Genomic DNA, 26305 nt, shown 5'->3' with positions numbered 1-26305 from the left:
GTGGTGATAAAAGAAAACACGATGTCAACAAGTTCAGGCAACACCTGGAGCAAGCACTCTGCTGTGACAACACCACAAATCAGTTTTATCTGACTGCTTGTGTCCAGCTGTTCTCGACAGGAAGGCACCAGAAGACCCAGGCGGCATAACAAACAACCCTTCTGGTTCCTACAGAGGACGGCTACTAAACAAGAGGCCGAATGACGGTTGGAATTCAGGACAAATGGGGTCAAAGTGACTCATGCCTGCTGCCTAAAACTCAGCAAACGCTCTGGAAAACCAACAGGTCTTGACTCCTTTTTCCTTTAAAACCACTTTCCTAATATGAGAAGCGTGACTGCTATTGTTAAGGATGGTTTAATGAAGTGGCTCCGTTATTCTCCCTTATGAGTTCCTTTTCTTCAGAGTGACATCAGAGGGAGGCCGGGCAACTCCCAAAAAAAAAATAAACCGAGGAAGAAAAAAAAAAAAAAAAAAGCAAATCTCCAACACCCACACCCACATACCCCTTCCTACTTCCCCTCCCTCTCGTAGACCCCCCACCCCATATCCTTTGTGAAAAGCACAAGGGATCAGGGGTGGGAGCTCAGTCTGCTAAAGAGGCTGGCTTTTTGAACCCCAGCCTGAGCTCCGGGACAGCAAACACAGCAGAGAGGCACATCTTTAAAGGAATCAGTGCCTGAGCTAAAGCCTGGCAGCTTGCCGCTGTGTACGGGACAGAAGGATTAAGTGAGGGGGGGGGGGGGGGGGGGGGGGCAGCTCAGACCACAGGAACAAAGACAGAGACATGAAGAGGGATGACTCCTGAGCAGCGCAACTCGATGAAATCTCAACACAACAGGCACGCTAAACTATAACCAGAGAAAACCAGCACTAACCCACGACTGGTGTCAAAGCAGGTAAAAGTTGCATAAGTTTGTGCTGGGAATTGTGAGTGTGTATGCATGTGAGAGTATGTGTGTGTGTGAGCAGCTGTTAGAGCTCAGTGAGATGTTTCGTGACTGGAGGCTGAGGCTGCAGACAGAGACATTTAGCTGTGTTTGTTCCTCTAGAGTCTGTGATATTCTGTATGAAGCATGCAAAGATGTGCAACGGCACTAAGTAAATTACAAGCGAGTTCAAACGTTAAAAACCTAAGAGGGCCAAACCTGAAAAGAAGCAAAAAGAAAGTGAGAAATGCAAGATAAATATATTCTAGCCAACACTCGCAAAGGATGCCGATATGATCAGATGGAAAGATCAGATCACTTGCAGCAGGGATTGTTTATTTCTTCCCAGTTTCTTTTTTTGATTTTGTAATACAGCACCATCTGAATTCTGACTCTAACTGGGGTGCAGAGAGCGAGCAGAGTTTGCATACTGAGAGTTTACAGCACCAAAATGTACATGTTTTCTTTCAACACGTGCCCCATCCTGTCACACATAAAGATACACACTGTAGCTTTTAAAATCCTAACCTAATATACTGAGAGCCAGCATGTCTGAAGCACTTAACATGACCATTTACATCCCACAGTTATGAAAAACTTCAATCACATCATCAATCTGGTGTTTCCACATATGCAAGTGCCAGAACTAACCGTAAGAGACACAAACGGTCCGTCAGGAAGAGGCTGACAAAATATTTCATAGGCTTCCTCGGTTTTCTAATAAATCTTAATATCATTAACTCAGACTGGAGCAGAGAAGAAAAAGCTGAAAAGATAAAGAGGAGGTCAGAAGCATAGCCAGAACATTCTGTGCTGGAGCGCCGGAGCTTGGCCCTGAGGTTCATCAGGGCCATGAGAGGAAGAATGAAGGGTGGGGTGGCTTTAAAAGAGTCATTAGTATCAAACCGCACATAAACTAACTATTCTCTTAACCTTCCACCTCTGCTTGATGTATTTTCTCTGTAAATATTTTAAAACTTCCTGAACAACCCAATAAACGGGAGTCAGGTAGGACGTGGTGGAGCTGTCCGAGCCAGCTGTGCTGCTGCAGCTGTCCTCGACACGGATTCTGTTGTAATGTAGCGCCTGATTGATCGCTCATCCAGTTTGCAACAACCAGCTGCGGTCTTTTGGTGACAGGAATGCATATAATCACACTTTATGGCTGAACCTGAGCCTGTGCACTCCACAGAGGCAGAAAACGATAGTCCATGTTGGCTGCAGCCACAGATTTGACTAAAACCACTGACCCTGTCCTGCTGACCACATGAGGTCAGATCCATCCACAGAACACCACTCTGGACTTGCTATAGCGCTAGAAACTAAAAGACATGCAGCAAGCTGTGGAAACTCTCAATTAAATAAGGAGCTACATGATGACGCTTACTCTGAATCCTAATGAGGTTCTGGGCACAGTTGAAGAGATGGGCCATGACCGGGGGCGCGAAGGTCAGCCAGGGGGTTCGGGTAAACACAGGAGGCACGTAACTCAGCTGAGCCGTTGGGCAGGAGAGTACAAAGCTTATGGAGCGAATTTATAAACCTCTCTGTGTTGATCCAGCTAATAGGAGGCATGTGTGGACCGAAGTAAGAGGTGTGACCCAGAGGAGAAATAAATACCAATGGAGAGTCTGTCTGAGAGGTTACGAGTCATCTCCTGAATCAGAAACATTTAAAGCATCAAGCCAAACAATACATCGTAAGCTTTTTAATGCTCCTTCTTTCTGGCCCTCCGCTCTCTCCTAACTCCCCTCCAGCTCTTTCTGGAGACTGACATATTTGGTCAACGCCAAGCGTCCTTAAAGCCAGTTCAGGAAACAAGCCACCTGTCGCTCTGGGTTACACATTGCACAGGAGGCCAGAGTTTGAAAAAACTGAAAAGAACAGATATAAAGTATTAATGTAGCGGAGTGGAGCTGCAGGCAGAGTGGTTATTTCTGCTCTGAAAGAAAGAGAGAGAACCCAAAAAACCAATGGTTACTGGAGATTTGTCAATTTCTACCTAGATCAGCCCCAACATGTGACCAACTAACCGTAAAAAAAACGTAAAAAAAAAAATGTCCAACCAGTAACGAGTAACGTCTTAAATTATGTTTAGTACTGTTCTTAGACAGAAATCTGATAGATATAAAATGTGTTTTATAAATTCAAAGCTTTACAAATCCCAGATATTAGAGATTGGTCACATTGATTGGTTGACTCTAGTTAAGAGTCCTAGAAAGAGAGAAAAGACGGTCTTATATGAACCTCAGCCACCAGAATCCCATAAAACTACCGCAAAAACATATTTTTTTCCATCACAGTGAATGCTGCGCATAATGAGAAAGAGGGGGACCCCGCTTCCCACAAAGACCAATTGATTACAGGGTTTGGGAAGTGTCTGAGTGGGTGGGTGAAGGAAAGGAAGGGTGGGTCTGCATGCTAAATCCCACATACAGACCTCTGACCCCAACATCAGCCCACATGTTTGGAGTTTCTCCACACAAGAAGCAAAACAGATGAGGGCCCCGTGGGGGATTTGGGTTTTTTAAGCTCTTCACTAATACTACCTAGAAAGCAAAAGGAGAAGAGAGCTTCTTTAAGAGAGGGTGGGGGCGGCAGGACATAATTTCTGGGAAGCTTTACAGCTTTGTTTTAGGTGGCCTATTATGAGTTTTGTTATTCCTCTGTGTGGGTTGTTGTTTTCCACCCATTAATTGTTTTATGTCAGTTGTTTTTATTCTTTCCCCACTCTCACTGTCTTCTCCTTCAAAGCTAAACGCTTGCTCTGATTTTTCCTCCATCTTTCAAACTCACTCTAAACTCTCGTGGAACTGTTACCAGATCTTTTGGCAAGAACTCAAACATCACATGACTAACAGATCAGTTAGCTCATCCCTTTGAGCAGGGTCGGTGGCTGGTGACATCATGCATGGATGCCCGGCTGGAAGGAAGTCTGTAGCCGTCTGTGCAGACACAGAGGAGGTGGCTCAGATCCATGTTGGTTACATAAAGCACAGTTGCAGTGTATTATTCCTGCATCTACACCCCCTATGTTCATCTGGACAGTATCTTGTCTTCCGTTGCTCTTCTTCTGAAAAGCAATAATGAGTGTTTTAGGGTTGTTTTGTTGCTCTTTTTTTGTTGCCTTGAATGGGGGAACTACTAATGACCAGATAGATGGAGTGGAAGCAAGGAATTTTGAGCCTACAAAAAAAACCAAACTAGATTTTTATACAACTTTATAGTTCCCGCTTGCTGCAATCAATCGGGCTGCAGACTGGTAAATCTTTGCAGGAGAGATCCTGACACCAGGAGCCCTCAAACTAATAACATACAGATTTTGGCAGAGAAAATGTCTCTTTCTGTGTTACACACTTTGCTGATGATTGAGTAAAATAACAAGTCCAATATATTTCAGAGTCTACAACACAATCTACTGACAATCATTTTTGAGACAGTTTAGATGCATAATATTTTTCAAGAACAGGGAATTAAGAAAGGATAGTAAGAGCCAACTACTTGAAACAACACAATTTATTTGTTTTTTTATGTCTATGCTAATTTTTGTCCTCGGCAGTGGGACACGCTTCTTTGGATGCATTCAACAGAGCAATGAAGTGCTGCCCCTCGCCCACCTGTTGCTGTGCAGTGCTAATCAGCTGGCCGTCTGCTTGGCAAATAATCTGCTTATGAAAAACATGGAAAGTCTTGATTTAACTTGATGTAACTAAAGGAAGTATCTTCACTCTTATTATGGTAATGCTGCCCTAACACAACAGTTGGCAAGCTATGAGCGGCATGACTGTAAAGCAGCTGAGTGCAGGCTGGTTACCCAGCAACCAGCCGGACTAAACACGCTCTTAATATCAGCTTGCTGCAATTTGTGCTGCTCTCAAAAGAACAGAATGGCAGAAAAATGTATAATATTTTGTGCAACACACAGTTACAGCTACAACATTTTGGAGGTGATCAAAATTCTTGATGTTACATTATTTTGGCTGCTGTATGTCTAGACAGCAGCACCATAAAAATGCTTAAATCCCCCCCCGAAGTTTATTAGCATCTCCGCCATCCGGCCAACCCTTTAAAATCTTTCAGGAGGCGCCCATGAATATAAGGTCCAAAAGTGCATACTCAACACCCACTTTGCCTCAAGCCAGACACCTGCAGTGACTCAGATTTCCATGCTAACAATTTAAACTGCACGTATATTAATCAATTTGTTCAGGTAATAACTGATATGTGAGTTTTTACAGGCTTTAAACCAATAAATACAATGCAGCCTGAGGTGGTCGGAGCGCTGTATGGCTGTCTTTGCAAGTTACAATTACCATTCATATAGCAACTAATACAAAGATTCAAAGCTAATTTTTCCTGTCTGGAAGGAATAAAGCCACCAGGTCACTAAATTACTTCTCATTTCCTCTTGAACAACATCCAGAAAATAATCAAATATCAACCTCCAACTCAGGGCTAATAAGGATCCATGAGCAAAAATCAGCTGCTGCACACAGACTCTAGTAGGATGGAAGACTGACTCAGGAGAAAGTGCACAACCACGATAAATAGAACGGGGCAAAAGCATTCAGCAGAGGTCGTTTAACTTAACATCACCTCATTCCTTGTGTGAGTGTGCAAACAATAGTGCATTTGTGGAGATAAATATGCAAGTCTGTTTTTGTTTTTGTGAAGCAGTCTATAGGCCCCGAACTTGTAAAATACGATTCGACAAAGAAGCCAGCACTGTATTCCTTAGAAAACAGATGAGTTTAAACAGAAAATCAAAGGGAATACAATGGATAGAAAGCTTAAATCAAAGCAGAGTACCACCAGAGCTGAAGAGCCAACATCTGCTTTTGGAAGAGAACATTTTTACTTGCTGATTTCCAGCTGAAAGCTCGTGTTTGGTAAAACAAGAAGAGGAAGTAGGTTCAACCATTCAGACTGACCCTACCACTGAGTTTAGAACCAAATGACCGAAGGAAAAAAGCAGGAAGATGAAAGTACGTGAGGAGGAATTAAAGAACCCACCACACATTTCATCATAATTAAGAATTATTATGGAATACAGAGACCGTGGAGCAACAACCAAGATGTTCACAGATGTTGTCAAAACATAAGCCAGCCTAAGTGAACTGCAAATCCCTTTTCCAGACATTGTTTCACTGCTTGCACAATGATATGATGACAATAAATAATGTTTGTCAGTAAAACCAAGCCAACAAGAGGAATAATAATTCATATTACCTTCATGGTGAAAAGAAAGTTTCAGTTTCTACGAATCCCTGAACTACTAACAGTGCCTGACTTTCTTATATATTTTAATATAGAGGAAGGACAGTAATCGAAACAGTCATAAAGGAAGGAAAAGGGAGCGATGGAAGGCTACAGCTGAAATGATAAAGTAAATGGGACTTTTTTTCATCTTTGGATTTCCTGAAATAGTGCTGATGGCACTTGGCTAGGTGGGATAGGGGGCCATGACTTCTTTTTTAATCACTGCTTAGCTTTCTCTTATCATCCACTGCCTGAGCCTTCCCTTTAAATGCTAATGCTGTGTTTATGCCTTATACCACAGCAACCAGAGTTCTGTGCTTTTTATTTCATTTCCTTGAGATCCATCAGAAGACAAACTTCAGAGTATTTTTGAAGCATGGTTGCTGAATTAGCTGTGTGCATGGGCTTCTACATTTTGCTTCTGTAGGTTATAAAAATCATTGGATGGCACTACTGGTGTCATAGTTCCCCTACAGCCTCTGCTGATGCAGTACAGTACAGAGTGGCTGCTATACAATGGCGATTTTTTTATGTTTTGTCATGTTACGTCATAAATTTTACTTGGATTTTACATGATAGATCGTCACAAAGTAGTACAAAATTGTGACGCAGAAGGAAAATGATACATGGTTCCTTAAACTTAAACAAGTCTGAAAAATGTGACATGTATTTATTTTCAGCTTCTCAAATTTAGAACTTTGTAGAACCACCTTTGGGGATGTGTCTCTTCGAGCTTTACAGGTCTAGAGACTGAAAATCTGCTCATTTTTCCTCGTGAAACAGCTCAGGCTCAGTGAGATTGGAGGGAGAGCATCTGAACAGGAGTTTCTAGATATTTAGCAGCATCCCTCCTCCCACCGACTCTGACCAGGTTCCTTGTTCCTGCTGGAAAGCTTCCCCACACCATGATGGTGCCACAGCCAGTTTTCCTTATGACGACAGTGCGCTCAGGATGATGGACCGTGTTACTTTTTTTTTTTTTTTTTTTTTAAATCAGACAGCATTTTGCAAGTAGGCCAACAAATTTAATTTTAGTCGCATCTGATTAGATCACCTTCTTTGACATGTTTGATGTGTGGACTTTTTTTATAACCTTCTTTTAACAAAGGCTTTCTTCTTGTCGCTCTTACATAAAAGAGTTAACAAGTTGCCCCACCTGAGCAGTGGATCTCTGCAGCTCCTCCAGAGTTATCTTAGGCCTCTTGGCTGCATTTCTGAATGATTGAGACCTTGCCCAGGCCTGTTCGAAAGGAAACAATGTAAACTCTATACCTTCACGTGACCTCTTAGCATATCCTGGAATGTATTTGATATGTTGTGACTTCATGAAAGAAACAGGGGCCCTTTACAGTTAAAGCAACTGCATCGGAGGAATTCAGACATGGCTCATAGATTAACTCTAACTGTCATCGTCTCATTCATGTCCATCTAAACTGTGAACAAAGACACGTCTTGTGATCAAACAGTAACTGTATAAAGCTAAAAGGCTTAGATGAAAGGATGCACAGCAGAACTGATGCTGCTGTTAAAGTCATTAGCAGCTCTCACTGAGGTCAGCTAGGATACAGTACCTGGTTATGCTGTTAGACACACTGGCTGCTGGAAAAACCCCCCGACCATGAAAATGAATAACGTCTCTGGATAGTCATGCAAACACACACACACTGTATTCAATCACACAGACAGACACAGAAACGTACACATATTGCCCTGAAGCCTGAATGCACGGACACAAACAAACTGCAGCACTGGCTGCAATCCTTTCCCCTCTCAACATTGTTCCAAGTGACATAACTGCCAGAATTCCTGAAGAACCACAAAGGCGTCATATGAGAGACACATGGGACCCGGATTTCAGGGCGGAGGTGCGGCTTAATGATGTGGCACTGAGGGATGAACAAGGAGGGCCAAACAGAGCTGGTCTTACACAGCTTGAGGAAATGAATGCAGGCGTAACAGATCTGTGGTTGTATTTTCTGCGTTTGTATACTAAACAGAACAAGAATCAACGGGGGAGGAGTATGAAGACTAGAGGTGCAGAGAGTTACAACTCAAATAAAGATGAAAGACGCTTTGCTTCATTTCACACCCCTGGGGTGACCGCCTGTGAGTGCAAGCGTTCCTCGAATCTTTCAGGTCAAACGCAAACATGGCCTGCTACCCCGCATCCCTGCAGGCATTTTTAACTCCGTCTCACAGGAAGCTGCACAGGAATTCAGGGTGAGGATGTTTTCCTCAGGGGTTATGTGATGCCGCTACTTCTGAACAGACTGTATGAATAAAATAAATGGTCCTTTTGTAAAAGTAATGTAGCATTTCTTACACAGAGAGGACATCAAATATGAAGCCATGTATAATGCCTCGAACTTTTTCACATTTTGTCACATTAAAACCATTATCATACTGGATGTAATAGAATGTATAATTGTAAAGTGAAAGGAAAGTGATACATGGATTTCTTTTATTTACAAATATAAATCTGTATTTATATCCACCTCCACTGACTCCAATACCTCTAAATAAATTCCAGCAACAAGTTGCTTTCAGAAGTCACCTAAGCAGTCAAAAGAGTCCCACCTGTGGATGATTCAGCCTCAGCATAAATCCAGCTGAAGAGCAAGGAACACAGACAGGTCAGAGATAACGCTTCCCACATATTTAAAGCAGGGTTAGGTTCTAAAACAATATTCCACTATGACACAACTGCTCACTTGTTCACCTAACTAATGGACAAATACATTAATAAGATTAGTCCTTAAGAGACCCTTGGTAGCTCTGTAGGAGGTGCAGAGATCCACAACTCGGGTGGGAAAATCTGTTTACAGGACAATATTTAGTTTTGCCACAAATCTGGCCTTTATGGAGTGGTAAGAAGATGGCCATTCTTAAAAGGAAACCATAGATCTTGTTTGTAGTTTACCACAAGACACATAGAGGGGACAGTAAACATTTGGAAGAATGTGCTCTAATCAGATGAGACCAAATTCAAAATTTTTGGCCTCCGTGTAAAGCTTTGTGTGCATTGTTCTCACATTACCCTAAAAACACCATCCCAATGGTAAAATGTGGTGGTGGCAGAATAAGGATACCACATGCTTTCTTTGGCAGCACCAGGGAAGCTTGTCTGAACTGATGCGAAGATGGATGGGCAATCACTGTTAAACTCCCTGTTAGGAGCTATGAAAGAGATTAAACCTGAGATGAAGGTCTATTTTTCAGCAGAATAACAGCCCAAAACACACAGCCTGGCTTGAAATGGAACGGTTTAAATCAAAACACATTCATGTAAGACCAATGAGTCTGCAGCTTTTTATTTAGATTGTTGTCCATCACGTTAAATCCCAAGAAAATACAGTGAAAATAGTGGGAATGAATATTTTTGCAATTTGTAGACTTCAAATGAGATAAAACTGAGAGCCTTTTCCCTTTCACCTTTTGTTTTTACAATAAGCAGTCATGTTGAGTCCAAGAGTCCTTTCAAGATATCTTGGAGAGGTTATAGAACACAGTGGCTTTCAGGGACGTTGCCTTCAGAGATATGAAGTCTGAATACATTTTAACTTGCAAAACTGGTCACCTGGTTCTGCCTCTAGAGATGAATCATGGCCAACACTACAATACTTCAAATGGAGCATTTTGGTTTGAAGTTTTATTTATGTATCTCATTCATAAACAAACTGAGAAAAAAAGCCCACAGTTTTAGGAGTTCGAGCCATGCTGTATTGTAGAGACCACAACTGTAGCAAGGCTTGCAGTGGTAAACAAGCAGTTAGGTTTATATTGTACACAAAAAGCAGATAGAATAAGTTTCTATAACCAAATCCTAAGATTATCGAAGAAAACGCGAGACAAAGTAGAGGGACTTCTGGAATCAGCAGGTCTTATGGAAGGGAAGGGAGCAGAAAAATGAGCTGGGTGTTGGACGGACAGAAAAGATTCATTTCACTCCTACCACACAAAATTTATACAGAAGACAACCTTGCTACTGCAGCCATCTATTATAGCTGTTTGTCAATTTAAAAAAATAAATAAATCATATACTAACTCATTAAAGTGCAGTGGAAACTGGTCCTAGAATAGCACACAATAAACAGCTTTGCTGGCTTCACTCCTTTTGTTAGTCACTGTTTCCTTAACTCATAAGGTCTTGTATTCTTTCAGGGAGGCCTGGAGGGAGCCCCAGTAGTTGTCCATCAATCCATCCATCCAGCCGGCAGCAATGCAGGGGCTGATCTGGAGCCTGTGCGCCTTGCTCTGCCTCTCTCTGTGGGAGGAATGTTACTGCCGGAGCTCAAGGGAAGCCTGGAGAACCAAAGAGCTCTCCCTCCAGAGGAGTAAAAGAGCTGCTCAGGACCTGGATGCTAAAAAGTGTTCCTATACTTTCCTGGTGCCGGAGCAGAGAATCACAGGTACTAAGGGCAACATGCTGGAAATACACGGTCATGATCAGTTTGATTTTCTTATTAAAAGATTGATTTCTGCCATCAGGTCCGATCTGTGCCAGCACCACTGGCCCTGAGCCAGACAAAGACAGAGTGACCCGTATGGACATCTCAGATGTGCGGGAGGTTCTTAACAAACAGCGGCGCGAGATTGAGACGCTGCAGCTGGTGGTAGAGGTAGACGGTAATTTAGTGACTGAGATGAAGCTGTTGCGGAAAGAGAGCCGCAACATGAACTCCAGGGTCACCCAGCTCTACATGCAGCTGCTGCATGAGATCATCAGGAAAAGGGACAATTCTTTAGAGTTGGCCCAGCTGGAGAACCGCGTCCTGAACGTGACCTCGGAGATGATGCGACTGGGTTCGCGGTACAAAGAGCTGGAGGCCCGGTTCGCCACGATGGCCGGGGTGGTCAACAACCAGTCTATACTCATCGCTGCGCTAGAGGACCAATGCATGAGGACGCTGGGACGGAGTGAGCTGCCCCCAGTTCCTCCGCTGGTGCAGGTGGTGCCGGAGAACATACCCATTGATAACCGCTTCACCAATGAGATCGTGAGGAACAATCGGGCCTTCCTCAGAGACTCACGCATGGAGGCACCTACTGCTAGTCCCTTTGGGATTGATCATCCACCACCCCAAGGGACAATCACCTCTGATGGTATGCACCACTTTTTTACACTTGGCAAAACAGCCAGAGACTTAATGAATTTCAGGAGACACTATTATCCCTGTATAACCTACTTAAGAATACTTAGCAAAAGACAACAAATTAAAATGTGTTTACCCACCCCAGTCAGTAGTGCTGAGGCACAGTTGGCTATCCTTGGCATGCTACAGAGGCAGTGAAACCATGCATTCCTCTGTTCCTACTTGGCTGTCTGCATTGGCTGCACTGCCTTCAACATATGTACTACATTAGTGGGATGTGGATTAGCTCTCTTTGAACAGCTCTGGGAGAGACTTTAGGGTATCTAGCTACTGCTAGGCTTGGGTTAGAATACACACTAACTATAGAAGGCATGCTGAGGTAAAAGAAGATGCACATATCTGACAGAAGATTAGGAATCCATCTATCCACACACGTCTGAACTAAAGTATAAAATCAGACAGTCCTTTAGCACAAACAAGGTTCTAGTTTAAAGCTAGCGCTCATTTGCTAGAGAAACTCTCCCTGTGACAGAGATTTAGCGAATTTGCAACTTTCGAATTTTACTTTGAGGGAATTCCTAAAACTCGTTTCAGTTTAGGGAGTTATAGTTCACTGGGAATTGGCGTATGTCAGGGAATGCTGATGAGGGTCATACAACCCGAAAGTGAAACGGATGAAATCGTCCATGAGACTGTGGCTCAGTGGGAGGAGTAGTCGTCTTGAGATTCCAGCTTCCTCCTGCCACATATTGATGTGCCCCTGAGCAAGGTACTTAACCTTAAGTTGCCAACTGATCTGCGTGTCGGTGCGTTAATGTGTGTGTGTTAGTGAGCATGATTTGGGTGAATGTGGCTCTACTGTAAAGTGCTTTGAGGGGTCAGTATGACTGGAAAGGCGCTATATAAGTTCAATCCAGTCATCATTTATTGAGGAATTTATTGACATTAATTAGGCCTGCCATCTAGAAGTTGCATTAGTTGATGCTTCCACTGTCATCCTCAGTGTATCCCAAACGATGCTTTAAAGTAAAACATGGGTGTGTATTTTAATATTATGTCCAAAAATGTAGACATGTTGGGTGCTGCAGGTTTTGCATAGGGACAAAACAGGACAGGAAAATCTAAATGTTTTTTTGGCATAAGGACCAATAAAAAACCCAAACTCATGGACCAAGACTGAAACAGCTACTTTTTAAAATAATAACTGTGATAAACTTTCTTACTGTAACACTGCTTTAAAATTAACAAAAATTTAAAAAACTCCCAAGTTTTGAGGGCAGCGTCTCAGACACTTAGTTAACCAGGGATGTTTCAACATCTGAACAGCACCAAGGTTGATATGAAGCTATAAATTGGAGTTTCAAACTGCACAAGGAAAGCTTTTTAAAGATTCTTTCGATTTCACTGCTTGCGGAATGAAAAAAACAAACAAAAAACAGGAGTAGTCCCCTGCTATTAGCTGCTTAACACCTAATGATACATGGACTCAATTCATATAGCGGTTTCTAGTCAGACCGACCACTCAAAGGACTTTACAGTTAAACCGCATTCACCCAATCGCACTGAGAAACATGCAACCATTCATATACTGAAAAGTCCTTACGCAACTCAGGGTTAGGTGCCTTGCCCAGGGGCACATCGACATGTGGGAGGAGGAAGCTGGAATCTAACCCAGAACTTTCTGATTTTATCCAGATTATTTATTTATTTATTGTTTGTGATCTTCATAGTGGTCTGCTTCGTCTATTTAATCTGCTTCTAACTTCTAAGCTTTCTTGGACAGCCAGCTTTGAACCAGCGTGTCTGCTTATAGTCGATGGAAATGCCAAAGTTATATGAGGTGCTTCGTCCGAAGCAGTTCAAGACGTTTTTACTTTGTTCAACCTCTTCAGTTGGTGATTTGTTAAACTTTGGTGATATTGGGTTCTCACAAACGCAATACAGTATATGTTGTCTTGTAAGTTTGATGTATTGGTACATTTCTAATCAACAGATCAACTGAAATGTAGAAAACGTTTTTAATCAGTTTGACCCTAATTTGAATATTTTTATTCACCCAGGCCTCAAGTGAATTGTGATGTTCAATGGATATACTGTAGTAAGTTCTTAGATGTCGGGTTTTTGTCACCTTCCAGTGACCTTTAGCACCAATAATCAGAAGTAGAGGTGTTTTTTTTTTTAAATGTCTCCAAGGAGAAGTGGGGGAAAAGGACAGAAGTGGGAAAGTTTTTCTAAGAGGTAAAACTGGCAGGGTGGCAGGAATTTTACTTTGATGATATTTGAATAAATCCCTACAAAAAGAGACAAGAAAATGTTGTGAGAGTAAAAAGAACAATTTTCTATTTCACTAACCACTGGTGTATAGCCACCCATTAACAGCAGACAGTGAGACATCAAACAGTTACTGCTTCTAAACAGGTTTTCCTCCTTGTAGGTTCAGTAATGCTGTAATTACACATTGCAGGACCACAGTTTGGTCTAGCGGAACACGTTTTAGGCCAGTGTGTAATGCTTGATTTATTTTTAACCTTAGTCTGAGGAAGACACTGCTGGACAAACACAAGCGTGTGCTGTTAGGTTTTAGATTTCTGTCCAGAGGCATTACACTGGGTCCCTTCAGTCCAGAGGTATTAAAGGAACCAATCTACCAAAAGCCTGTAAGGCCTTCATCCCCCCCCTGACACACACACACAAAGCCTGTGTTCATGCTGATCTAGTAAGTATTCCCACAAGGGGAAAACAGAGGAAATACGATGGCGTAGGTTCATCTGGTTTAGTTTTGGGTTAAGCTACATAATAGCATCAATTGGGGCTTTCATCCTAATTCCCAGATAAATATCCATGTACCAATTTAAACATGCAGATGCATAATAATACATCTTTAGGCAGCAAATATTTAATTTTGGATGGCCTAACAGAAGATCTTTTAAATTTACTCACTTTAACAGTTTTAAGCCAATCAGAGCTACCATAACAAAATAAAGTGGGTATAGTAGATTCTTCTATAGTGGACTACAGTGCCTTCAATTTGTCTCTTAAGTTGGAGCTTGGATCTGGGAATGATGCATCTCTGTGGAAGCCTGATTTGAACGCGTTCTCATTCAAGTGTGAAAACCAGTGAGATATTCTAATTGTTGTTGTGCTAACTATTGTAAGCGATACAAGTCAATAAGATGAGACCCTGACTTTCCCAACTCCAACTTCAGGGGGCGCTCTTGCCATATTTCCAACTGAGAACTTGGAAAATACGAATTCAGAGAGCAAAGCAAACGCACCAAAACTCACACCTAATCAGCAGTCTCTTTTTTTTGTCACCCACTTACCCAGTGATGATTTTTTAGAACCTTGTACTCACATTGCTTCAATAATTCCTTCACTGACTCTTTCCAACCTCAGGGCCTTTCAAGGACTGTTTCCATGTGCGACGGGCAGGTCATTCTAACAATGGTATGTATCTGCTCAAGACTGACAACAGTGACTACCTGATCCAAGCCTGGTGTGAACATAGCCTCGACAACGGGGGTTGGACGGTGTTACAAAAGAGGAAAGATGGCTCTGTCAACTTCTTTCGGAATTGGGAAAACTACAAGGTACGTTCATTAAAAAAATTATTTGGTTTAAGAAAGGAGAACTAGTGAAGCTTTCCCACAGGTTTTGCTTTCCCCCCTTTGTCTGTGACCCAGTGTGGACAGTTAATTTTGGGGCCACTTAGCAAGCATGTACTCCAACAGGTTAGCACCTTACTGGTGGATTTTCTCATTAAGAGCTTGCAGTCAAAGAAACCATCTATAGACCTATGAAACAATAAATACAAGCTCAAAATACTTAAATGGTATAGTAGCTCTCAAGTTACTCCCAACAGCGCTGACGAAGAAAACGTATTTCTTTTACCTGAGATGAGATCAAGCAGAGAGAAACTTTCCCAATGCCATTCAACAGAAAATTACTCCAAAACCTACAATTAAAAACTACTGGTCCTTGCTTTTTATTCCCCGGAAGAAAAGGAAAAGAAGCCGAGAGGTCTCTTCAGTTCTAAAATCAGGTTTTGAAATCAATACTCGCATACAGTTTGAATCGGAAACAGAAGTTTGTCTAAGCAGCTCTGACTTTGCAGCGTTTATTCTCCATCAGGTCTCTGACAGATCGCCATGGCCTCAGACAATTATCCAATTTGTTGAGTGAGAGGTTGTGGATCATATTAGTCACTCAACTGGAAGCAGATGTGAACTCATGTTACTTGATTACAAGCACCAGCTACATTAAAAGTCAGCACTCTGAAACCTCATTAACCTCATTCAGGTTAACTTTTTGTGTTTTTTGGACATGGCTGCCTTCACCGACCAAATAAATAAGAGATCTCTTTGTTAACCAATTAACAAAACAACATCACCTACCAGTAGCTCGAATTAATGCCATTCTTCCTGTTTCCTACAGAAAGGGTTTGGCAACATAGATGGTGAACACTGGCTTGGGTTAGACAATATCTTCAACTTAGCGAAACAAGGTGACTACAAGCTGATGATAGAGCTGGAAGACTGGACACGGAAGAAGGTGTATGCCGAGTACAGCAGCTTCTACCTGGAGCCAGAGAGCGAAGGTTACAAGCTGAGGCTTGGGACTTACCAAGGAAATGCTGGGGACTCCTTCAGCAGCAACAATGGCAAACAGTTCACCACACTCGACCGTGACAGGGACGAGTTCTCTGGTAGGTCAATGTACCAGATTAATAATCAAACACCTACCAATATTTGTCTCCTGATCTTGTGTTGTTCTTCTCTTCAGGCAACTGTGCACACTTCCATAAGGGTGGCTGGTGGTACAACGCTTGTGGTCAGACCAATCTAAATGGAGTTTGGTACAGCGGTGGAGTTTACCGCAGCAAATTTCAGGATGGGATCTTCTGGGCGGCCTATGGAGGGGGCTTTTACTCTCTAAAGTCTGTCCGTCTCATGATTCGGCCAATTGACTGAGACTTGGAACTGTGGTTCATCCATGCAAGATCATCTTCTACCCGTAAATAAATTATATAAAAAGGCAGAATCAGGAATCTCTGCCATCATATAACAGAGCCATGTAAAAGACAGTTGAGAGACATCGGTCTATTGCCAGACAAAAACAACTCCAACAGACAGCTAAAATGAAGACGGATCAGCTTTCCTTCCTTAAGTAATTGCTCTCCTATGAGGTCAAACAGTAATAGGCCATCAGTCTCCCTGAGGCTGCTCAGTATAACTCTAATGCATCTTACTTGATTCTGTCTTTTTGAGACTGAGTATGTAATAAAGGAAAATGGTCATTTACTACAGACATGAGATTTCTCTTGAGCAGCTAATGATGACTTATTGAAAGTAGTGCTTCTTAAATCAAGTGGCACCGGATATTTGTATAACACAGTGCTAATAAGCAATGACAACTGATACTATTTTAATTTGAAATTTGAAAATCTAACAACGGAGGACTGATTTTGCCAAATTGTTTGTGGGATTATCTGTTTTTTAGAGTATCCAAAAGAAAGTGAAGTCAGCGATATGTGTGCTTGTCGATTGTGCATACGGCTGAGCTGGCTATAGTATGTAAATATTGTTGGCTTTAACTGTTTAATTTAAAAAAAAAAAGGTATGATTCGATTCAGGCCTTCACAGTGTTACCGCTTTGCCTTTCTTTGTTGTTATTTATCAGTGTATTTATAGTAACTGTAGTCATTCCTGATAAATGTTTTTATCCCATACAGAGGTGCATTAGAAACCTCTGAACAGATGTACACAGCGGAAAAAAAAGAGCACGACTTGTTGACGAGTGGATGGGAAACATATGAGGTGAACTTATAGCCATCCTAGAAAAAATAAAACATTTAAAACAAATTTCAGTTGTCTTTCAGGTTTCACTTTTAGTAGATTTCTAAGGAATGTAAAACACACCTGGTTCATATTGCCCTGCACAGGTAAACACACGCCTAAGCTTTTTCCCCATTTTGTCACTTTACAACCACAAATTTATTCAGATATTTTTCTGATTGACCAACGCAAAGTAATGCATAATAAAAGGAAAATGATACAGGAGTTTCAAAATAAAAATCTGTATGAAATACATTAGTATTCAGCCCCCTTTACCCCTGAATAGGAACGCAACATAGCAAATTGCCTTCAGAAGTCACATCACTTGCAAATGGAGCTCATCAGTGTGTAATTTGATCTCAGTGTAAATATAGAGGTTCTATGGAGGCACCAGAGTTTTTCTAGAGGACATTAGTGAACAACAGCATCATGAAGACCAGGGAACCCAGCAGAGAGGTCAGGGATAAGGTTGTGGAGATGTTTAAAGCAGAGTTGGTGTATAAAACGTTATCCTACACTTTTAACATCTCATAGAGCATGGTCCAACTGAAAACCTGAAAACTGAAAAAATATGTTGTGGATAACCACTATGAAACTCAGTGATGGCAGAGTAATGCTGTGGGGATTGTTTTTTTTTTCGGCAAGGAACCAGGATGTTGGTCAGAGTTGATGGGAAGATGGGTGGAAGTAAATGCAAGGCAAGCCTTGATAAAAAGCTGCTAGAGGCTGCAAAAGACTGGAGACCGAGGCAGAGGTCCACCTTCCAAGGGGACACTGAGCCTAAACATACACCCAGAACACAAAGCTAAACACAAATGCACACCAGACGTTTTAGATTTTTGTTTGAGAAAAAGCATGTATCTTTTTTCCTTCCAAATCACAATTATGTGCTACCTTGTGTGGTAAATCACATAAACACGTTTGTCGTTGCAATGTGACAGAATGTGAAACAGCTCAAAGGGGTTTGACTTCACTTTATACCATGCTGAGTTCAAAACTTAAAACATTACATGGAGATTATAACAGATGCCTGATTTAACAGTTTAAAAGTTATCCTACCACTGCATTAAATGTATAAATACCACTGAATTAAATTATTTAAGCAATGTGGGAAGAACATTCACTGAGGCAACAATATTCTTGGAAAAAATGGAGATGCCTAAAGAAAGTTAGAAGTTTAAAAGAATTATATTAATAGAAAAAAGTAGAACTTTGCAGGGGAAAATTGGAACAAATCAGAGACATAGATTATTGGGCACGTTAATGCTGTCACGAAAGAATTTAGTCTAAAACGAAAGCTGAAACAAACAGTAAACATGATAAAAACCAAAAGACATCAGCAAAATACTCAGAGGAACATTCTTTTCACATGAAGCCACGGAGCGTAAAACATAGGCATGTGTAGAAGCAACGGCTCTTCTCTGAACAACTTCCTCCAGAGGCACCAAAAAGTCACAACAGACAGAAGCTTTCATTTTTATTAAACTAATAAGAACAGGGCTACATTCAACACAATGTCTCCCATAAAGTCCAACTAACAGTGAAACCTACAAAGCTGACCAGCTTGCATCAAAAATGCTCCACGTCTCTACAGCCGCAGGTGCCCGACCTTGGCCAGGACCCGCTGTACTAGCTCTCAACACGTAGATCCGTGTGTCTAAGGAACCAGATGGGAAATTAGTCTCTTAGCTGGCTGGCTTTTTTGATCCGCGACAACACTTTAATGCTGATGTTTTCCATTACATTGCTTGTTCCATACACGGCTGTCCATGTCCCAAAGCAACAATAACTCAGACTAAACAGAAATAAAGCCCGTGTGCATGTTTCTGGCCTTTGGCGAGGTCCTTCTCCAACAACAGATGTCAAACATTAAAAGAAATGTGGATCAGCATATCATATGAATAAAATAATAAATGTGCACAGGGACCATAAAATATTAACAAGGCACGTTAAAAAACTGCAGTGTATTTCTATTATTCCTCAGTCATTTGTTTCATAGAGCACATCAGCTTCTATTCTAACTGCAAAATTAAGCTGCTAAACCTGTGCAACTGCTATAAAATGCTCATTTTAGAGCATAAAATTACTTGTTTCTGTTCATATACCTGCAGATGTTTATTTCTAGATTCAAGCACTCCAAAAAAAACTCAACTCCCACAGTTTGTGGCAGCCGATGGTGAATTCAGGCTGCTGCTGTCCAGCTGTTTTTTTCCCCAACATGAAGCGTCTGTGGAGTCATATGTTCCTTCAGGCTCTTCATCATCACATGACGCAGAAGAGAACAATCAAGTTTATCTGAATACACAACAAGCTGGCACTGTGGTGTGTGCAAACAGGAGAGGGTTGTGTCTGCTTGGCCTAACTGCAGGTCAGAGTTCACACCGTCATGCATTCACAGAGGAAAAATGAAGACACTCATACCTCTTTCCTCCTACCTGTCATCGCCGGAGGCATTACTTTCGGGGAAGAGCGTTGTTTCTGTACCCCGGGACAGATGGCGTCCAACCTCCAGCTGGCTGGTTAATGGGTTATCCTTGAGTAACCACCAAACGTCAAATTTGCTTTCACTGGCATGTCAACATTTATGAAAACCACTGCAGTACAAGAGACTGCACAGACTAAGCACCACAAGATGCCTGCACAGTTCTTGAGTACAAACAATGTTTTTGACTTTGAGAAGTGAATGCTATATAGATGTACCGATACATCCAGCTAATGAGACAAGACGACGCAAGATGCTAGGGTCATAAAAACTCAACGAGAAAAGATTTTACCCATGTTTTTGGGACACCTAAGAATCTCCGTTTGTTCATTTTCAGAAATAGTTTTAAAGAATAGAATCACTGTGGAATATTTTACTCCAGGTTTATTTTGTCTATATTTTGCCATTTTTATCCTCGTCTTATTCCAAGATGGTTTCGATGACGCTGAAATTGCCAAAAATGATGGTGGTGTTGTTAAAAATAAATCCATTTTATGCTACAATTTAGATGCAAATGGTACCAAAAAACACTGAGGGTGTTACAAAAGTGGTCCAGAAATACGTTTTGAAAATGTAAAAACCTCTTCTTATTTTAGGCTCAGGGACTAATTAAAACGGTTCTCGTATGCAAAAACACACCAGGAGGCATGTAATACATCCCCAGATGTATTATTTATGCAAAGAGCCCTGAAGCCTTCATTTTGGTGTTTTCAATCTGTGATAGCGTGAATTTATGATTAAGGAAAATGTTCCAGAGCAAGTCATTGGTGATTTCCCTCCTTTCAGCCAGCTTGGCCCTTTTCATCCTCGAAGACAGCCAGACGGTCACATTACTAAAAAGCTCATCTCATAAGGAAACACCATCCCACTCATACATTAATACTTAAAGACTCCACCCTGTGACAGACTAGCTGCTCACAAATCATCCAGACACTTAGCAAACGGAAAGTCTTTCCATTCTTACACACAATGAAGACATACAGTTGTGCTGGCCCATGTGTGCTACATCACAGCCCTAAATTTGCATTTGTCTCGAGGTCTGTCATCGTTTGCCTTCCATGACGGGGGACAAGGAGGAACTGCAACTGCAACTTCTGTAGCGACAATAAGACTATGTATGTGTTTGTTTGTACATGTTTATGTCCGCATGCTTCAGCCACAACAGCGGTGATGAAACGGACCCGAAGGCAAAAGACAAAAACAACTGTTTGGCAGTAAAGAACATCAAAGTCATTGCTGAGCCTAATTAAGAACAAACAGTACGGCAGTAAAACCACACACACATGTGCTTGAGCATTTTCCCCGCACTGCTCATAAGCGATTCCAGTGTGATGTCAGAGATTTTACACATAATAAGGAATGGAGGACTTTTTCCCCTTCAGACTGATTCATGTGTTTGTTCTTGCTAAAAAGAACCTTCAGAGTTTTCTCAACACAGCACTGAATTTATGAGCAACATTTACTCCTCCTCTCGGTTGAAAGAAGCCAAGAAAAACACAAGAAGCAAAGACAGTGAAGGATAGAGCACAGAAAAAGCAAATGCTACAGTGGAAACGAACAGCAACCTGAGACAAGGAGGAACAATAGACGATAAAACATGACGAACTGGTGGACTCAGTAATCCGTTCGGTAGGAATATCAGGCACACCTGCACGGTTGGGCAGATGCTTCATACGCCATTAATCATAAACCTGAAAACAACCCATCAAGTTCAAGAAGCTAGATTTTTAAACCTCTGCTTTACTGACAAGGAGCCTGCTTCTAAAGATTTTTTTTTTCAGTTTTTGAAAGCTTAAGTGCTCTGGATGCTTTGTAAGGTTCAAAAGCATGGCACCACAGACATGATGCATGATGGGTAGCTGAAGAGATGAAACTCGGAGGCTACTGATGAGCCAACAGCGAGACGAATCAAGATGCTGCTGAATCTCCTCTATATAGTCAGACATGTTGTCTGCCTGCTACTTTTTCCCCTCAATAAGTATTTATGGAAATGCTGAGATGCACGTTCGACTGATTTACGGTGTGCCTGCGCGTTAATGTGCCGACTAAATCCAACTTAGTTCATTCTGTTTTAACCAAATTTATGTGTGCAGATAACGTTAAGATCTTAATAAACCAACTTTGAACCCAGACAAACTCTTAAATGATACGTATAGGCGATAAATACAAGTCATTAGTAAGTCTCTGTCTTTATTACCATGATCCAAATAAAGGGTCTCCTTGGGAGTTACACTCAGCTGAACTGAGGCCTAGTTTTGTTTATTTCCAGTTCAATTTCATCTAATTTCACATTCTGAATCCTTTATTTTTAAACATTTCTGTTTATTTTTTGTCATACTGGAGGTGAAAGGTTTTAGGACAAAATATTTGTTGTTTAAATTAAACAAAAAAGTTGTCAATAGATTAACTGGGAAAAAAAAGGCCGTTTGTTGCAGCCCTATGGGTTTCTCTTACCTAGGTAGGGTATGCAAGAGACCATGCTCTGGCTGCTAATAAAGTCTCTCAGACGTTTGTAGTTGTCTTCTTTGGACATCAGGTAGTCGAGCCGATCAAACGTAGACTTGTCCTTTCGACTCAGTAACTGTGAGGGTAATAAATAGTAAAACAAAACCAGTGAGGAAGAAAAGGGAATCAGGGCAAGCAGAAAAAAAACAAATTTTTTACCATCAATTAAGCTGCCATATTTCATTGGAAGTAGTTTAACACCCACTGGGCATTCGTAAACCGCATATGTATTGAAAGTAAGGTAAATATACTCACTGCCCACGTTTTTGTGAGCCTGAAGATGGGCGCACTTTGTAGCCCTGACACCACAGCCATGACAGCATGGAGGTTGTTCATGTCACACAGTTTCTGTGAAAAGTTACACAACATTGTACATCCATTGAGATATGTTTGCACAGCAAGACGGGTGTTTTATGCCAAAAACGAGGTCCGAATTTTGTATCTGACTCAATACATGAGGCTACAGTCATCGGTAAACTCGCGTCTCGCTCCTGCTGATGATGTTTGCGTGCAGAACAGGTGCCTGAAGTGCTAGGCTAACTTTAGCATGTTCATTCCCTGTTTTGATACTACCACTGCTGATAATTCAGCTTCCAACCCATCTCAGTATAATTCCAATCAATTGTGTGTGGCCAAAAACCTCTGCTTTATAAATTTGGTGCTGTATTTGAACTTCATAAAATTTAATGACTGGCATTTCAGCTACTCTCTTTGCAGTTCTATCCTTAACCGAAAGCTGCCAATAAATATTTGAGCACGACACTTTGTTACGTCAGCAAAATAATGTGAATCCAATTTGATGCATGGGATTAGATGAACACATCTATGCAAACATTTGTGTGAATTACAGCATTAGTCTTGTGTTCTGTGCGAGCATGTGTACCTTGGCAGTGCGGATGTAGAGACTCAGGACTTCGGCTCGGATCTTCAGCGTTTGAGCGTGAAGGATCTCTCTTACCACCCAGAAACTCGTCTAAGAAAAAACACGCACACCAACAGAGATCACTGCACCGGGTAACACTAAACAGACAAGGGGAAACGATTAGAAGGAGTTATCTCCAAACCACAATCAAGATTTCAAGTATGTCAAACTTTAGATCGTTTAATCTTAGAGACAAAAGTTGCAGCAAACCATGACGGCTCTGGGCTTAGAGTGGTATAAAACAAAGAAATTTGCCACAGGAAAGATTGTTAACAGCAATGCCCCATTTAGACAACTTAGAAACTAGCTGTTGATAAAGGAAAAAAAAACAAGATGAGAATCAGTTGGTAAATAAACACTATGAGACATGAAATTCCAGTTGGTGAAGGAGGGAAAAACAGCAAGCACATGTGTTCGTTCAGAGGACTTGGCCAGACCGTGAGGGATGTCGGAAATCTGTCTCTTTAGGGAAGCTGCTGGCAAGACAATTCTGATTACACATTATGCAGTTAAAGTCAGTGAATCAATCTGTGTTTAAACCCTCGGGATGGATGGAGGGAACAGGAAGAGCAAAAGGAGAAAAGTGAGGGGAGAGAGGGGATAATGGGAAGAGAAAGTTAACTTCAGGACTGAGGCCAGCAGCTGTTTGGACATTGTGTTCTGAACAAAACGAGCAGTTTTACAATTTTTGTGTCTTCTTCTGAGAAAATCATACTTCTTACTCCCACATTGTCTAAATTTAAACCTCTCCTTTAAAAATCTGCTTAATTGGGAGATGATGCCAATAAAACCTTGAAACAGGACGCTGTTTTGTGCGTTTGTAGAAGTTACTCCTTAAAAGGATTAATTTGCACAAACCTGAGCTTGTCTTTGCATCGATTTTCCTTTTATTGTTTCACAGAAAAGGTGAGAAGCAGCGAGAAAGATTAGCGTGTGAATGAATTAATAGGAATCATGGATGGTGGAGGTCAACGTTGTTTTCTCTGCCGTTTTCCTATGCTGGGGTCCAAACCTCCTAGTCAGTCAGAACCATGGAATGATTTACCTTTATTCAGACAGTTCGAGTCTCTTCATGCTGCTACGTTTTCTTATGAAACTTGTTTATTTCTCAAGTGTTGGTTAACTGCTATTGTTATTTTGTTTGTGTTTTGTTGTTATTGTTTCTTTGTGGTTGTCAGCATAAAGCACTTTGGCCATGAAGTGCTTTTTTTTTTTTTTTACATAAAAGGTGGATTGGACCAGATTGGAGATGGAAATAAAAGGAGAGGACACCAGGGAGGGAGGATGGAAGGAAGGAAGCCACTACATTTAAACAATGGTGAAGAGAATAACGTCTGGAAACAAATATTTCTAAATATTCTCGTGTTCCTTTCCCATACTAGTCCAGACCTAAAAATACTGAAATAAAATTTTTCACATTTCAAGACTTTTGCAGACTGTGTAGACTGAGTTTGTACCATCGACCATCATTCTCCAAAAGAATGGTACAAAAACAGAACAGCACCAAAAAGCCTTTTCTTTAAAACACACTGGAGCTCCTGGTGTAGTTCCCTCAGTTGTCTAACTTGATATCATGTCTCCAAAATAAAAAGTGACCAGTAATGGGATCACTTATGACAGCAGTGCTCCACAGTGAGCAGCTGCATTTACCACTGTATGTGTTCCTGAGTGAGAGGCTCTGTGCTGTAATAAGCTGTAATCCACCCTGTGTTATGTCCTAACCAGCCAGATGGTTTACAGCCTGACCTGCTGGTTGGAAACACCGTAAACACTACCAGGATCAACTTTAACACCTTTATACCAGACGCCGTTTCCTTTTGTGTACTTTTTTTTTTTTTTTTACATACTTAAATTAAAAAGGGAAGTCTGTGCTGAGGCAAATCCAACTAAATCCGGTTCTGTGTTCACTTGTTGCATTGTGACTGCTGGGCTGTGCAACTAAGAAATGTTTCATAAAATTTAGATTTTAGCATAAAGCAATCACAAAAACAACCTAACCATTCTGTTTTTACATTATTTTCTTTCTTTACATTAATTTCATGCTCTTATTTTGTAATACTAAAATGTAGGCAAATTTTATTTGAAATAACTTGGTCCTAATTATCATTAGTCATGAATATTATTAATTTTCTCTGTTTTTAGCTACAATTTGTTTAAAAACATACTTATTTTTTAAGTCAGTTTTTGGTATTTAATATATTTAGTAATTTTTTTAAAGTTGTGTATTTAATTATTTTGATATTGTTGAAGTACTATATTGTTGATTTTATTTGTCAGAAAGTAAAATCCAATATTTGATCAAAATACTTTTCCAAAATCAATAAACCAGCCTCCCTGGTAAGGCCTACGCCAGGGTATTGGAGAGGAGAGTCCGGCCGATAGTTGAACCTCGGCTTCAGGAGGAGCAGTGTGGTTTTCGTCCTGGCCGTGGGACACCGGACCAGCTCTATACTCTCTACAGGGTACTCGAGGGTTCATGGGAGTTTGCCCAACCGGTCCACATGTGTTTTGTGGACCTGAAGAAGGCCTTCGACTGTGTCCCTCGTGATGCCCTGTGGGGGGTGCTCCAGGAGTATGGAATCGGGGGCCCTTTACTAGGGGCCATCCGGTCTCTGTACGAGCGGAGCAGGAGTTTGGTCCGCATTGCCGGCACTAAGTCGGACCTGTTCCTGGTGCATGTTGGACTCCGGCAGGGCTGCCCTTTGTCACCGGTCCTGTTCATAACTTTTATGGACAGGATTTCTAGACGCAGCCAAGGGCCGGAGGGGGTCTGGTTTGGGGACCAGTGGATTTCGTCTCTTCTTTTTGCAGATGACATGGTCCTGCTGGCCCCCTCTAGCCAAGACCTACAGCATGCGCTGTGGCGGTTCGCAGCCGTGTGTGAAGCGGCTGGGATGAAGATCAGCTCCTCCAAGTCCGAGGCCATGGTTCTCGACCGGAAAAGGGTGGCTTGTCCTCTTCAGGTTGGAAGGGAGTTCCTGCCTCAAGTGGAGGAGTATAAGTATCTCGGGGTCTTGTTCACGAGTGAGAGAAGAATGGAGCGGGAGATCGACAGACGGATCGGTGCGGCTGCCACAGTAATGGGGGCGCTGTGCCGGTCCGTTGTGGTGAAGAGGGAGCTGAGCCGAAAAGCGAAGCTCTCAATTTACCGGTCGGTCTACGTTCCTACCCTCACCTATGGCCATGAACTTTGGGTCATGACCGAAAGAACGAGATCCCGGATACAAGCGGCTGAAATGAGCTTCCTCCATAGGGTGGATGGGCACTCCCTTAGAGATAGG

At 41.7% G+C, this 26305-nt stretch overlaps 2 protein-coding genes across 8 annotated transcripts in view; one reads left to right on the top strand and one right to left on the bottom strand.

Annotated features, from left to right (window-relative positions):
• The window catches only part of ralgps2 (Ral GEF with PH domain and SH3 binding motif 2), a 97231-nt gene that overhangs the window by 17487 nt on the left and 53439 nt on the right, over positions 1-26305 (bottom strand). For all 7 annotated transcript variants that reach the window (XM_047375860.1, XM_047375859.1, XM_047375864.1 and 4 more), the window contains exons 7-9: positions 22986-23075; positions 22358-22450; positions 22052-22178 (exon numbers count right to left, since the gene is read on the bottom strand). In XM_047375860.1, coding sequence (XP_047231816.1) covers positions 22052-22178; positions 22358-22450; positions 22986-23075 — 310 coding nt within the window. The remainder of the gene's footprint in view (positions 1-22051; positions 22179-22357; positions 22451-22985; positions 23076-26305) is intronic.
• Positions 743-17142, top strand: angptl1a (angiopoietin-like 1a). Its single transcript, XM_047375866.1, has 6 exons — positions 743-899; positions 10350-10597; positions 10677-11291; positions 14678-14871; positions 15716-15986; positions 16064-17142. Exons 2-6 carry the CDS (start codon positions 10408-10410, stop codon positions 16249-16251), a joined length of 1458 nt encoding a protein of 485 aa, XP_047231822.1. The 5' UTR covers positions 743-899; positions 10350-10407; the 3' UTR covers positions 16252-17142.

This window comes from Girardinichthys multiradiatus, chromosome 9 (genome assembly GCF_021462225.1).
Source record: "Girardinichthys multiradiatus isolate DD_20200921_A chromosome 9, DD_fGirMul_XY1, whole genome shotgun sequence".
In the NCBI taxonomy this organism is placed as follows: domain Eukaryota; kingdom Metazoa; phylum Chordata; class Actinopteri; order Cyprinodontiformes; family Goodeidae; genus Girardinichthys; species Girardinichthys multiradiatus.
The sequence above is the reverse complement of the archived record's forward strand: the minus strand, read 5'-3'. Positions and strand labels throughout refer to the sequence as shown.